This window comes from Propithecus coquereli, unplaced genomic scaffold (assembly GCF_000956105.1).
Source record: "Propithecus coquereli isolate 6110/MARCELLA unplaced genomic scaffold, Pcoq_1.0 Scaffold111, whole genome shotgun sequence".
NCBI classification, from domain to species: Eukaryota; Metazoa; Chordata; class Mammalia; order Primates; family Indriidae; genus Propithecus; species Propithecus coquereli.
In genome coordinates this window covers 6,860,644-6,874,917 of record NW_012135081.1, presented here as the reverse complement: position 1 = coordinate 6,874,917, position 14,274 = coordinate 6,860,644, and the positions used below count along the sequence as shown (strand labels likewise).

Sequence of the window (14,274 nt, the reverse complement as noted above, 5' to 3'; positions counted from 1 at the left end):
AAAAAAAAAAAAAAAAAAGAGGACAGAAGGGAAGGTTTGAAATTTTTATTAACTTGATTGGCATTGGGGAGGTTGATACAGGAATTATGCAAAATATACATATTCACACCATTTAAAACATTTATAAAGCCACATATCAGCAAGTACAAAAGGTCATATAATCTGAATATATCGCTGTTCTTTTTTTTAAAAAATGCTATTCAAGTAATTATCTGTGTGGGTCACCATAACAGAAAGGTTAAATCAAGACTAACAGTTCTACTTTAGAACACATCGTTCAGAAATTGGCCACACAGAAGTGCCTGTTACTGCTTACAGTGTTATTTTTACTGCCACAAGGGGGAAAAAACTGCTTCTTCATACTTTATAATAGATGCCTGTAAGATATTTCCCAGGCATCCAAACATGCTGCATGCTTAACACTGCCCCACTAAAATGAATCTTGTATTCCCTTGCTTGCTATGGCCTCCATTTTAATGTACAGTCATTGCTTAACTGTTCTGCCATGATCTCTATGAGATGCTATCTAAGGGTGACTGTCTTGAGGTAAACATGTTATGTTTCAGGACTTTGCTTATCTCTTGGAGAGTATTTGTAAGCAATACCGATGTATTTGTCAGCCTTAGGATACGTGTCTAGTAAGTTCACACTGTACAAAAATTAGCACCAGTAACTGCTTTAGTTTAGTAGAGCTTGATGCTCTTGCTGCCACATCTCATATCTCTTTCAAAGGTCAGACACACTATTTCAGCTCAGTTCTCTGTCTTGGGTTAATTTAATTGTGGGCTATTTAAGTAGAATTACATGACAGCATTCAGCTAGTTATTCAGCTGTTAAGAAGGAGTTTTTGTACATATACCTCAAAAGGATGATCCTCTGCCTATAACATTTCTTCCATAACAGTTTCTGTGACTCTAGATGAATAACGTGATCTCTTGAGTTGAAAGAGTTTAACCAGCTTCCAGGTCTCTTTTTCATTGATTTAACTTCACTTATGACAGGGAGATTGTTCTGACACAACCGACTGTTTAATTGTGAAGTAGCCTTAAGATGTTGAATTTAGTAAAATTTATGAAGTACCTGACAGATCAAGTTTTGCTAGTAATGCTACCTTTTGTAAGGTCTGTGAATGGTATATATAGATTTCGAAACTGTTTAAATAAAATTGTAATCATCCTAACACCTAACAGCTATTGAAAACATGCCAAATAGCCAAATATGCTTAAATGGTTTACAGTCATTATCTCATTTAATCCTCAGAATAATTCTGTGAAGTGTGATTTATTACTTCCTTTTTTTTTTTTTAATTCAAGTTTCAGTTTTGCAATCCATTTTCTTACTGAATAGGAAAACAGAATTAGAGAAGTTAAGTAGCTTGCCAAAGGTCATGCAGCTGGTAAGTGGTAGATACCAGCTATAAACTGGAGTTTGCTTGACCTTAGGATCTCTTCACCATTAATACTGGCTCTCTTCTTTTTCTATAAATGGAAGAATCTTGGCCAGAATTTTACTAGCAGCAGAGATGGTGGCTCACTGTGATGATGATGGTCAGTTATGTTACCTTTATTCAAGATAGTTGTGATGGTGGCATGTTTTAACATTTTTTTTCCAAGGCTTTATAAATGAAGAATAAGTCAGTACAAGTATCTAAATAATATCTCAGTTTTAGCTTATTAAAGAAAGAAATAGGAGTTCTCTATAAGATTTGTTTTATTTCTTAAAACTCTTCTTGACTATACAATGTTGACTACTACAAAAAGCAACATAAGGATCCCACACTGTCATACCTGGGCAAATACTTCTTGTTTTAGAAACTTCATCCTGGCCGGGCACAGTGGCTCACGCCTGTAATCCCAGCAGTTTGGGAGGCCGAGGCAGGAGGATCGCTTGAGGCCAGGAGTTGGACAGCCTGGACAACATAGCAAGACCCCATCTCTACAAAAAATTTTAAAGTTAGCCAGGTGTGGTGGTGCACGCCTGTAGTCCTACCTATTCTTGAAAGTTAGTATATACTCCACAGATACTAGTTTACATAGCCTAGGGTCCTGTTCTTGACATTCCGCTAATGAATCCCTGTTCCTTGGAGCTGCATATCCTTGATGTAGGCTTCTAGAAGGAACCTACTTCCTTGGGGGATGTAAAGCTGCAAGGAGGTATAGTTAGTAGTATGATTATTATATAAGTAAACTCTTGAGAAGTTGAAAGTGTTAGCTAAATATTTCTTGCTTCAGGTACCTTTTTAATTTTGGTATTATTCTCAATGAAATAGTCTTTTTTTTTTTTTTTTTTTTTTTTGAGACAGAGTCTCACTCTTTTGTCCAGGCCAGAGTGCCCTGGGATCAGCCTAGCTCACAGCAACCTCAAACTCCTAGGCTCAAACAATCCTACTGCCTCAGCCTCCCGAGTAGCTGGGACTACAGGCATCCGCCACCATGCCCAGCTAATTTTTTCTACATATTTTTAGTTGTCCAGCTAATTTCTTTCTATTTAAAGTAGAGACGGGGTCTCGCTCTTGCTCAGGCTGGTCTTGAACTCCTGAGCTCGAACGATCCGCCCGCCTCGGCCTCCCAGAGTGCTAGGATTACAGGCATGAGCCACCATGCCCGGCCTGTTGTTGTTGAGACAGAGTCTTACTCTCCTGCCCTGGGTAGAATGTAGTGGCATCATCATAGGTCACTGCAACCTCCAGCTCCTAGGCTCTAAGCAATCCTCTTGCCTCAGCCCTCCAGGTAGCTGGGACTACGGGTGTGAGGGTATGAGCTGCAACGCCCAGCTGTTTTTTTTGTTTTTTTCTTTCTCTTCTTTCTCTTTGGTAGAGATGAGGTCTCACTCTTGCTCAGGCCAGTCTTGAACTCCTGAGCTCAAGCAATCCTCCTGCCTCAGCCTTCCAGAGTGCTAGGATTACAGGCATGAGCCACCGAGCCTGGCCTGTGGCCAGCAAAATCTTAACCATGGGAAATTCTACAGAACAAATGATCCTGTTTTCCACAAATATATTGCAAAGTTAAAAAAGGAGAGCAGAAGAAGGAATTTAAATTGATTAAAAGAGACTTCAGGACTAGGCATGATGACTCACATCTATAATCCTAGCTACTTGGGAGGCTGAGGTAGGAGGATTGCTTGAGGCCAGCAGTTCCATACCAGCCTGGGCAACAGAACAAGACCGTGTCTCTAAAAAGCTTTTAAAAATTTGGCTGGCCGCAGTGGCTCATGCCTGTAATCCTAGCATTCTGGGAGGCTGAGGCTGGAGGATTGCTTGAGGTCAGGAGTTCAAGACCAGCCTGAGTAAGATCTAGACCCTGACTCTACAGAAAATAGAAAAAATTAGCTGGGCTTAGTGGCATGCACCTGTAGTCCCAGCTACTTGGGAAGCTGAGGCTGGGAGTTAGAGGTTGCAGTGAGCTATGATCATGCCTCTCCGTACTGCAGGCCTGGGTGACAGAGTGAAACCCTGTCTCTAAAACAAAACCAAACATAGTGTCTTAGCATATTCATTGAGTGCAAAGTCATAGTATAGTGAGAAAGATCACGATTAAACATCAGGGTTCAAATCTGACTTTGGCATTTAACTAAATATTTTGAACCTCAGTTCACTGATCTTTAAAATAGTGGTCATTATATACTTTGTAGAATAGTAAGCATTGGGAAAAATGTTTTAATGTACATGAGATAGTATTATAAATCACTTAGTACAGTGTGTAGGTCCTAATAGTTAATTCAGTTAAATGGTTATTATTGTTCTGTACTTTCAAACATACTCAATATCTAATAGCCCAGCATATAACCATTAACCCAAATAACTCAATCCGTGAAGGACAGACAGTATCCCTGCCTAATTCTTCTTCACTGATAATTCCTTCTTTTTCTCTCCATCTTCCTCTTCTCCCATCAGTTGATTTATGAAGACTGTATGGATCTGATCGCAAAGCTACCTTGTGTTGCAGCAAAGATCTACCGGAATCTCTACCGGGAGGGCACCAGTATTGGGGCCATTGACTCTAAGCTGGACTGGTCCCACAATTTCACCAACATGTTAGGCTATACTGATGCACAGTTCACTGAGCTCATGCGCCTGTACCTCACTATCCACAGGTGAGCTAGACCTAGCAACCAACCATGGCCACCAGGTGCCATGATTGATGGGAATTTTTTTTAAGGCTCCTTTATGTTTTCATCTTCTCGGAACAGATGGTAGGCACCAAGGAGATGGAAATGTGGCATAAGGGGTGATATAAGGCAAGAAAGGGGTCTAGTAAGGAAGGTCAAGAGGCCTAGGGAAATTACCCTAACCGTGCTAAGAACAAGATGGTACTTCTAGTTGGGAAAAGGTACTAGCTGCTCCCATTATGTGGTCCTTCAGCTTTCTAGGAGCTCCCTCTTCTGGTCATTGCTACTAAAGCTGGGGTGGGAGTCAGGGATTTGGGCACACAAGCATCATTAACCAGTAACCTCTCCAGCTCTGTGGATTAGTGAACAAAAACTGGTAATGAGATTAAGATGTTGGAGGGAGAGGAGAGAACAAAAAAAAAAGAGAGAGATTATGATGTCTTTTACAAGAGTTTAGGTATAACTGACTGGCTATAGGCTGATATGAATCCATAGTGAGGCTAGTATGTGACAAATAAGAGAAAAGCAAGATCTGTGTTTCCATATCTGCCCTTTTCTTTCTCTCCTTGGCTCTCTCTTACTTCCCCACAGTGACCATGAGGGCGGCAATGTAAGTGCCCATACCAGCCACTTGGTGGGCAGTGCCCTTTCAGACCCTTACCTGTGCTTTGCAGCAGCCATGAACGGGCTGGCGGGGCCTCTACATGGACTGGCAAATCAGGTAAGACTATTCTTTTTCTTTTCCTGCCACATGTTTTTCTTACCCCCATGCTTTGTTCCTGATCTTGGCATTCTCTCCTGGTATATGCATTGATACTCCTTTTTTCCCCAAACTTTAACCATAGGAAGTGCTTGTTTGGCTAACACAGCTACAGAAGGAAGTTGGCAACGAGGTATCAGATGAGAAGTTACGAGACTACATCTGGAACACACTCAACTCAGGACGGGTAAGTAGAGATGCTTAGCAACCAGGAAAGAAGGCAAGACCCAAGTTCTGCAATTTGGAAGAATTAAAGAAAGGAATGAGAGAGGTCCCCAAATTAGAGAAAGAGATTTTCCTCTCCATTTGTCTACCCTGAAGAATTTAGAAAAGAATTTTTAGCTGGGTGCGTGCAATGGCATATGCCTGAAGTCCCACCTGCTCAGGAGGCTGAGGCAGGAGGATTCCTCAAGGCCAGGAGTTCTGAGGCTACAGTGCACTATGATTGTGCCCGTGAATAACCACTGTACTCCAGCCTGGGCAACATGGCACCTTGTCTCTAAAAAAAATAAATAAATAAAAGAATTTCTACCTGAGAATAGCAGCTGTCTTTTTACCCTCACTCTTTACAGGTTGTTCCAGGCTATGGTCATGCAGTACTAAGGAAGACTGATCCACGATATACCTGTCAGCGAGAGTTTGCTCTGAAACATCTGCCTAATGACCCCATGTTTAAGCTGGTTGCTCAACTATACAAGATTGTGCCCAATATCCTCTTGGAACAGGGCAAGGCCAAGAATCCTTGGCCCAATGTAGATGCTCACAGTGGGGTGCTGCTCCAGGTAAGTCTTCCTTTCCCTGCTTTCCCTCTAATTTGTACCAAACCCTGTTCTCAGCCATGCACAAAATCAACTCTCTAGTCAGAGCAAGAACTCTTAAACTACCTCTCTCATAGAGCCTTTTAATAAAATTGGCTATGATGTGTGGAGGGAGGGGTTGGGGTTGCTGTTGCTCTTTTTTCAGAATCCTGATTGCTATACTTTTCCCAGTGTTGTTTCTATTTAAGGTTGACTGGGCTAAGTCCCTGGAGAGAAAGAGAAACTAGAGCCTCTAAAGGTTTCCATCACTCTGGACTTGTACATGCCACTGTCTCTGAGCCTTAAACAAAGCCTTTTTCTCTTCTACTTTACAGTACTATGGCATGACGGAGATGAATTACTACACGGTCCTGTTCGGGGTGTCCCGGGCACTGGGTGTACTGGCACAGCTCATCTGGAGCCGAGCCCTAGGCTTCCCTCTAGAGAGGCCCAAGTCCATGAGCACGGATGGTCTGATGAAGTTTGTGGACTCAAAGTCAGGGTAAAACTGGAGACTGGAAGGAAACTAACAATCAGAAAGTGAGGAAGCTTAAAAATATATATATACACCTTTGTTTCAGGGGGCCTTTAAAGACTTAAGATTAAATTGTATCTGAGGCACTGATAATATGTTTGAGGTTAAAATATAAATTATGACTTTAAAAAGATGAAAAGTGACCCCTTCTTCCCTAACCAGCTCCCTTCCCCTGCCTGGTATGAGTTGCCCATCAACTGTAGGATGACCAGGACTAATGCATGTAGTATGGGTTAGATTTGGTTCCCTGCCATCTCGAGAGTGAGAATCTGGCTCTTCTTTCTCTGGGTCAAAGCTGGTTGCAGAGAATCTTCAGTTGCTTCAGAGCTTTTGCTTCTATTCTGCCAAGCCCTCAATTAGCCAGCAAACCAGGATTCTGCCCCTTCTGTTTACATAGGAATCATGTTGGATTGCCAGCTGTACCAAGCTCTTTGGCCCTATCCCATGCACACAGATGTCTCCTAGAAGAACCTGTTGGTTAGCTGGACATGCTTTGGCAATTTTTTTATGCTACCAGGTGACCATAAAAGCATGGCATTTGTTGTTACTGACACCCAGTGTGTGATTTTCACTTTTTAAAATTATCTTGTTAAAATTAAGGTCTGGGAGTGTTCTGTTTCCCATTACTTTAAAATTCACGTCCTTCCAGACTTTCTATACCTGCTGCACCTCAAGATGAGGATGTTCTGGACCTTTCCTTCTTGGTCCCTAATAGAGACCTCTTTGAACAGATCTGTCTGATCTGTGGTCTTTCCCAGTCATTGGGTTTTATCAGTGCTTAATGTGAACTAAGCTTTTTACTTCCACAGAATATAAGCCACTACCTCCTCTGACCACCCTCCAGCCCTGCTTTAATATGCTGTGGGACAAGGACTTAGGAATGACCAGCATGATATCTTCAGAGTCTGGTCCCAGAGTTACTAGCACCTCTTTTTGAATAGGGAAATCATTCAAGATTGGATGTGGACTCCTTTGAATATCAGTTCTGGGGAATGAGGACATTAAAAATAGTAAGCTTCCTTCCTCATCCCCTGCCTCAAAAAAATGCCCCCTTATTTATCAACATCCTTTTCCTGCCCCTTCCCCAAGAGCTCGCAGTACAGTGTTTTAGAGGCCCCATTTGCACAGGTTTTCAGCGACTCAGAATACTCTACTGCCTTTTCTTTGAGAAAGGGTTGATACACTCCTGCTGTGCCCCTTTCTTCCCTCAAAACTCCTGCCTGTGTTTGTGTGGATCCCTAATCCCCAGAACCACACTGTTGAGATGGACACACTGTAAACCCTTGGGTAACTGTCAGGTCATTATGCAGACTTCAGGTTATTCTGTATAAAATGCAAAATAAATGTTTTTATTAACAATGCTTGAGTCTGCTATTAAATAAGAACTGGAGGAATCTTTATTATGGGGTAAGGAATCTGGCTAGTAAGATCCCGAACATAGCAGGTTATAAGTTATCCTCTGCATCCCTTTATCTTTTAGAGAGGTTTGGCCGCCTTTTACCCTAATCAGAGGAAAGGCTCCTGAGAGATTCCCAAAAGAGATTTCTGTTCTTCCTCAAGGTTAGGAAATCCTTGAATTTTAGCCCCTAACCTTCTTAATTTTGTTGTAGGGTAGAACATTCAAGGACTGACTACAGCTGAGACCACAAGTGCTTATGTGAATAATCCAAGAGCTGGTCTAGTCCACTGAGTGAAAGGAACAAACTATACCAAGGACAAATGGGCTATGACTGCTAGCTCAGGAGCTGAGCCACTAGAGGGCTCTGGTACTTCTTGGAGTGCCTACTCTTCTTTGCAGCTTCCCTTAAGGAGGTCCCCAAAATAACAAGAGGTGGTCCCGAGGGCCTCAGATATATGGGAGGTGTGAGACCAGATGATTCTGGCCTAAGACTCCTGCTGCAACTGACCTTCTGGAAAAGTCTATAAATAGGCAAGGGGGTGGGTACTAGGTCCTGGCTTGTAGAATTTGCTACTATAGTTAGCAGGGACACTATGTCCAAGAGGCCTTCTTACCCCTTCACTCCCCCAGGGAAGGAAGCCATGACTTTCATCTATTCTGCTTTATCTACATTATTCCCCCAAGAAACAATACAATAAAGCAAATTCACACTGTCACAATTTATTGAAATTTTATAAAAACTCAGGCCAAGTGGAAGAATAAGGTACAACCCAAGAGTACAAAGACAGTTCTGTTCAGTGCTTTTTTTCCTCCTGGGTCCTGTGGCACTGGTGGTAAGAAAGCCCCTTGCTCACTCCTAGCCTAGCAACATGGAAATACTCTTAAATTAGGCCTTACAGATTTCAGGTCAGGGGCAAGTTGCCTTTTCTCCTGAGGAATCTCAGGCAGAACAAGTTATTTACCACCCAGTACCTCTGTGCCAGAAGAAAAGCTCAATTTATTCTTAGAAAAGTTCCTGTCTTCCCCTAGTCAGAAACTAAGGTACCCTGACAGGGCCCAAAGATAACCACACAGTCCTGATGCTAATTCATTGTGAAAAGGCTGCAGGCATATGGGGCTCTCAGCATGGGCCTGATCCTTTCCTAGGCATGTCGCATTTCCATACTCCCTGCCTTTTCTTTCCCCCAGCATTTACAACCAGCATAGAGACCAATTTCTGGGGAATTGAGGGGAGGAACAGTATTTATGAACATAGACTCCTCACAGGAACAGGAACCAAACCAAATAAATAAGGATTGGGTGAGGAAGGGGAGTAGAGGAGAAGCTAAGGAATAATCCTTTGCCTCAAGTCTGGTGCACCTCATGGAACATCAGTTCACGGGGGATGGCTGTTTCTGGACCAAACTTGGTGGCTGCCCGACGCTCAAAGGCAGCAACATTCTGTTTGACAACCTCATCAAAAAACATGGTGGCCAGCTGGGAGTGCAGCAGAGAACGAAATTCAAAGGAAATCTGGGAATGGGTAAGAGACAGTCAGAAACTCTTCAGGACCATTTTGGATAATCTCTGGCCAAATGCAAGGATGCTGTTTCTCAGTGCCTTTTCTCCCTTTTCTTCCCCTCCCCCTCCAGTTCCTTAGATACCCTTAAGAGCCCTAACTTAGGGCTGAGCACAGAGTACAAATTGGATACAAGCTCAGACCTGTGGAAACTGATTGACGTGGGAAATGCTAGGTGCTAGCTATACTTACAGAATAACCTCAGCTCTGCCCCACACCCAGTCCTAGGGCTGTGCTACCCAGCCTCCTCACTCACCGAAAAGTCCACGGTGCAGGTTCGGGGGTAGGCAGGAATACCAGGGCTGAATCGCCAAATGGTCTCTAAGTGGTTGAAGAGCTTGCCGTCAGTACAAACAGCCTAGAATAGGACAATCAGTAGTTAAATAACATTAGTAAGCATAGGAGGCAATACAAAGGACTTGAAAGCCATCTTCCTTCTCTTCTAATATTTTATTAGGAAAATATTTGGCACACAAAGTCATTACAAGGAAGGCCAAAATAGCCCTTTAATGTGAAAGTGCTAAGGAACACACAAAAAACTTCCTGGACAGTCCCTCCCAATCAGGCCTCACCTTGACCATGTGAGGTTTGACCATGGAAACCGCAGAGGTATAACGTTCCATGATAGGTGGAAAGCCAACCTCTAACTGGGCCTTCAGGTGACCCTTACGGCTGGATATCACCAGAGACTTCTTACACCACGGCACAAACTCGCGATACTCCTGGACATTGGACACCACCTCATACATCTCCTGCATTGAGTACCTAAGGGAAGAGGAATCAGAGGCCAAGGAACTGCCAGCTGAGTCAGGTTACTTCTTGCCATAAGTCCCCAACTCATACCTTTACCCAGTAGCCGTGCACCTTTAGGAGTTAGAGATCCCAAATAAGCCTGGATGAATGACCCCAAAAGTAAATGTGCAAATCCCCATGATGTTAATGTTACCTTATATTTTGCAGTTTACAGAATGCTTTTGCATTCATTATTAATTTGATCCTAAGAAAGATCATCTAGGGCAAACAGAGAGGCTGTCAATTTTACTAGTGATCACACAAGCATCAGATCTCAGCTCTACAATTTTCTTTTTCTTTCTTTTTTTTTTTTTTTTGAGACAGAGTCTCACTCTTTTTGCCCGGGCTAGAGTGCCATGGCATCATCCTAGCTCACAGCAACCTCAAACTCCTGGGTTCAAGTGATCCTCCTGCCTCAGCCTCCCGAGTAGCTGGGACTACAGGCATGCGCCACCATGCCCGGCTAATTTTTTCTATATATTTTTAGTTGTCCAATTAATTTCTTTCTATTTTTAGTAGAGACGGGGTCTCGCTCTTGCTCAGGCTGGTTTCGAACTCCTGAGCTCAAACAATCCGCCCGCCTCGGCCTCCCAGAGTGCTAGGATTACAGGCGTGAGCCACCGTGTCCGGCCTACAATTTTCTGACAATGTTGTGGCCCTAGGTAAATCATCTGTGCCTCCATTTTCTCATTTATAAACCAAAGACAATAATAGCACCTGATTTATAGGTTTGTTGTGAGGATTAAATGAAAAAAATCTATGTAAAACACCTAAGCAGCCTAGCTGCTAGCATGTAGCAAGTACTCAATAAGTTAGCTATTACATTGTGTTCAGAACACATAAAAAAAAAAGGTCAGGTTACCAGAGAAATAATAGTCTTATGGTATAGTCCAACCTTAGTCTCATTTCACTTGCACATGCACAGCAACCAAGAAAAGGGGATATTAAGGTTGGGAGCTGGTAAGGAAGGATAAAAAGATCAGTAATAGATCTGGGGCGGGGGTTGGCCAGGTATGAATCTTGCCCACTAATAGTACTCTTACATTCTAGCCTGGACATGGTTATTTGGAGGGAAAGGGGAAATAGTGGGATGCAGGGTAGAGAAAGATGCTCACCCCATGATCCTACGCTCTGAGTAAGCCTTTCGCTTGTTGGTGAAGGGGGCAGCAAAGCCCATGAAAGAACGGCTGGGAGGTGAGCGAGCTTCAGCTGCCAAGACCTGGGTAGCCCTAGGCCAGAAGAGGCTGCAGGAGATCAGAAACCTAAGACCCAGAGGAAAGAAGAAGAAACAAGATTGTACATATTCCTCTATTACTTCCAGGTGAAAGGGAAGAAAGGTGCACCCCAGAGGAAGGTCGTCCAGACAACCTTTCCCTCCAGCACCTGCTGCAGCCGGCCAGTCTCGCTTGCTCTCTGGCCAGGCAATCACGAGTGCAAAAGGTTGAGGGCGGCTGAGGACAGGGCTGGGGGTGGGAATGGGAAAAAGCAGGGTGCATGCGAAGCTGCAGTTGCCTTTCGGGCTACGCTACTGCTGAAAGTTAAGACTCTCAGTAAGCATCACTGCCCCCGGGCCCCGCTAGGCCTGTTATTGCTAGGGCACCCAAGAGGGCCAAGAATGGTTGGACACCCACCCCGAGGACTTCCCCTGTCGTAGAACTTGGAAAAGCATTCTTCAAAGCTCTACATTAGCTCCCAGGGCACGACCAATGCCGGCTTCCGCCTCGCCTGAATCCCCCGGTTGCAACCTTCCGCGGCAGAACCTCGGGGTCCTCAGCGACCCCCTGCTCTCCTGTGCGGACGCCCGCGCCTCCCTCTCACCTCATTGGTCGCGGCTGTAGCAGAGGGCCTGGGGGCGGGGCCGGGCGCGCACCCGGGCGGAGGGAGAGGACGCCGCAGCGCTGGGCAGCCGCGCGGGTCCCAGCGGGGAGTCGCCGCGCGCCCGTCGAGGCCATGCGCGCGACCCTGCCTGGCCCTCTCGGCTCCGACACTGGCTGCTCCCTACTCACTCCAAAGGAGGAGAGGCAGGAAGCGGCAGCCGAGCGGGTCCCCGGCGGCCCCCCGAGCGCAGGGGCGGCGCGAGGCTGCGGATCCCTGCCCTGCTCCCGTCCAGGCGGCCGGGTAGGCTAGAACTGAAGCCGGTACCAATGTTCCACAGCTCTCGGTATCCCCCACGTCACGCCGTTGCCATGGCTCAGGACTGGGCGAGGGAGGAAGGAAGGGGATAACGCTGCCTGTTGGGAGATGTAGTTTCACACCCCTGGCGAATTAGGGCGCTGGGGTGTGTGTTTGAGAAGCTGCAGAGCTGGCTTAGGGGAACGAGGTCCTCAGGCAGAAACTACTTGGCAAGTCGTGGTCACAGGACCTGATACGTAGGCACAGAGGCAATTTCGTGGGCGTGTCAATAGATACCTGTGGATCCTGTGAGCGCCTCTCTTAGAGCCTTTATCATAGTCTGCTTTGTTTATGGTTAGAAGATCTGTTCATTTTTGTAGCCTCCACAGTGGCTAGTGCTGTGCTTTACATCTTTGGGAAAAGAAATTAATGTTCCAAGCGCTGACCTAAGACTTTGCATAGCTTTCCCTTTTAATATTTACAGAAGGAAGTCGGGATGGGAAGAACCAGACGTTTAGGGGAGAGAACTATCTTTGGAAAAGTGTGCACTTGACAGAGTGAGACCTCATGGACAGAAACCCAGACATTTAAATATCACTATACTACTTTTTATGATTCAAGGAGGAAAAAAAATGCTCTTGATAAAAGAAGAAGAAAGGAATGAAAAAGGAGAATGAAATAAAGCAATTAGAAAGAGACTGGATTTAGATGGGTGCAAGAGCAATTGAAATTCTTCATGGTAGGCCAGCCGCAGTGGTTTACGCCTGTAATCTCAGGACTTTGGGAGGCAGGAGGATTGCTTTTGAGCCTAGGAGTTCGAAACCAGTCTGGCAACATAGTTTGATTCCCCCCCACATACACACACACACACAAAATATTTTAAAATTACTCTGGCGTAGTGGCACGCGCTTGTAGTCCATACATTCCAGGTTGCAGTGAGTTGATCGTACCACTATACTCCAGCATGGGCGACAAAGCGAGACTGCATCTATAAAAAAATAAAAAACTGCTCTGCCTCCACAGCACTTAGTACTACTAGTTCAATAAATAATTGTGACCAAATGAATGTTTTATCATCTTTCCTTTTATCTTTTTTTCCACCTATTAGGGAGGCATATGAAACCCCACGTTGGAGAATGATCTTACTTTTTTTTCTCTCCTAACATCTGTTCTTTTTTCCCTCAGCACTTCAGAGAGGACCGGTTATGTCCCCACTCCCAATCCTCCTCCCCACTACCATGGTGCAGTACCTCCTTCAGTTCAAAGAGGATAATCTGGAGCCACCTTCAAATGGGCATATGACCTTGAAGGACAGATTTATTCTTTCCAACCTCACTCTCTTGTCCAGCCCCACCTCCTCTGACTAAGGACTTACACATGTGAGACAGCTGCTTTGAATAAGGATCTGGTTGGGTAGAAGAAATTAACTGGGATACATGACTGAACTGTGACCTCATTAACACTCTGTCTTAACCGAGTTAACTGCTACAGAATCCCCAAGGTCCAATGGGCCTGCCAAGCCAATTTGCTTGCTGTCCCTCTACTAATTAGATTAGCTAATTACTGCCATTTAAACCTTTTCTAGTTTATTCCCTATACTTGATTTCCTGCCATGTCCCTGCCATTCTACATCAATAACTTCCTTCAAGTACTGATTCAAAATACACCTCCTCCAGGAAGACCCTCTTGACTGAACCCATCCATCAACATTACTCTGAACACATAATGCCACATAAACTAGCAGGTATCCTATATTCTCTAGTTGTTTTATGTGTATATGTGTGTTCCTCTCTAAGTTATAAGCTTCCTCAAAAAGAGATACAATTACTTCTACACTTGATCTTAGCCAAAAGGTTGAGAAGCAATGGGACACCATTACTTGTAAGTTTCTACCTCCCAACAAGTTAGTACTGTCTGCATGATGAGTCCTCACGTTTGTTAGAAGAAGGAAAACAGAGGCTTAAAGATAGGCGGCATCTGCCTACAGTTAACCAAATATGAGTTCAGTACTTGAATACAGAAGGACTGTCCACATAAGAGAGTTTTACCACCACTTCGGGCTTCCTCCTCCTCCACCTTGTGTGTCTCCCTGACCCCTGAGCCCTAAGCCCTGAAAGTATAAGTGTTACCTACATCATATCCCTTTTTTCCTTACTGTGAAATCCTCTTTCTGTGCTCTGAATAATATTAAGAATAACTCTTCTAGCCCTTCCT

The 14,274-nt window shown here is 44.4% G+C and overlaps 2 protein-coding genes across 3 annotated transcripts in view; one reads left to right on the top strand and one right to left on the bottom strand.

The window, feature by feature from the left end:
- The window catches only part of CS (citrate synthase), a 10,506-nt gene extending 2,946 nt beyond the window's left edge, over positions 1–7,560 (top strand). The window contains exons 4-8 of the mRNA XM_012652640.1: positions 3,893–4,092; positions 4,699–4,828; positions 4,953–5,054; positions 5,440–5,649; positions 6,000–7,560. Coding sequence (XP_012508094.1) covers positions 3,893–4,092; positions 4,699–4,828; positions 4,953–5,054; positions 5,440–5,649; positions 6,000–6,170 — 813 coding nt within the window. The 3' untranslated portion in view covers positions 6,171–7,560. The remainder of the gene's footprint in view (positions 1–3,892; positions 4,093–4,698; positions 4,829–4,952; positions 5,055–5,439; positions 5,650–5,999) is intronic.
- A 742-nt stretch (positions 7,561–8,302) lies between these two features.
- On the bottom strand, positions 8,303–12,163 carry COQ10A (coenzyme Q10 homolog A (S. cerevisiae)). Of its 2 annotated transcripts, none has more exons than XM_012652620.1 (5): positions 11,767–12,163; positions 11,064–11,210; positions 9,729–9,921; positions 9,413–9,514; positions 8,303–9,110 (listed from the first exon to the last, which is right to left on the bottom strand). In XM_012652620.1, the coding sequence occupies exons 1-5, from the start codon at positions 11,898–11,900 to the stop codon at positions 8,943–8,945; spliced, it is 744 nt and encodes a 247-aa protein (XP_012508074.1). In that variant the 5' UTR covers positions 11,901–12,163; the 3' UTR covers positions 8,303–8,942. The 2 variants fall into 2 exon arrangements, with proteins under 2 accessions (XP_012508074.1, XP_012508081.1); XM_012652627.1 differs by lacking the exon at positions 11,767–12,163 and adding an exon at positions 11,580–11,730.
- Between the last annotated feature and the right edge of the window lie 2,111 nt (positions 12,164–14,274).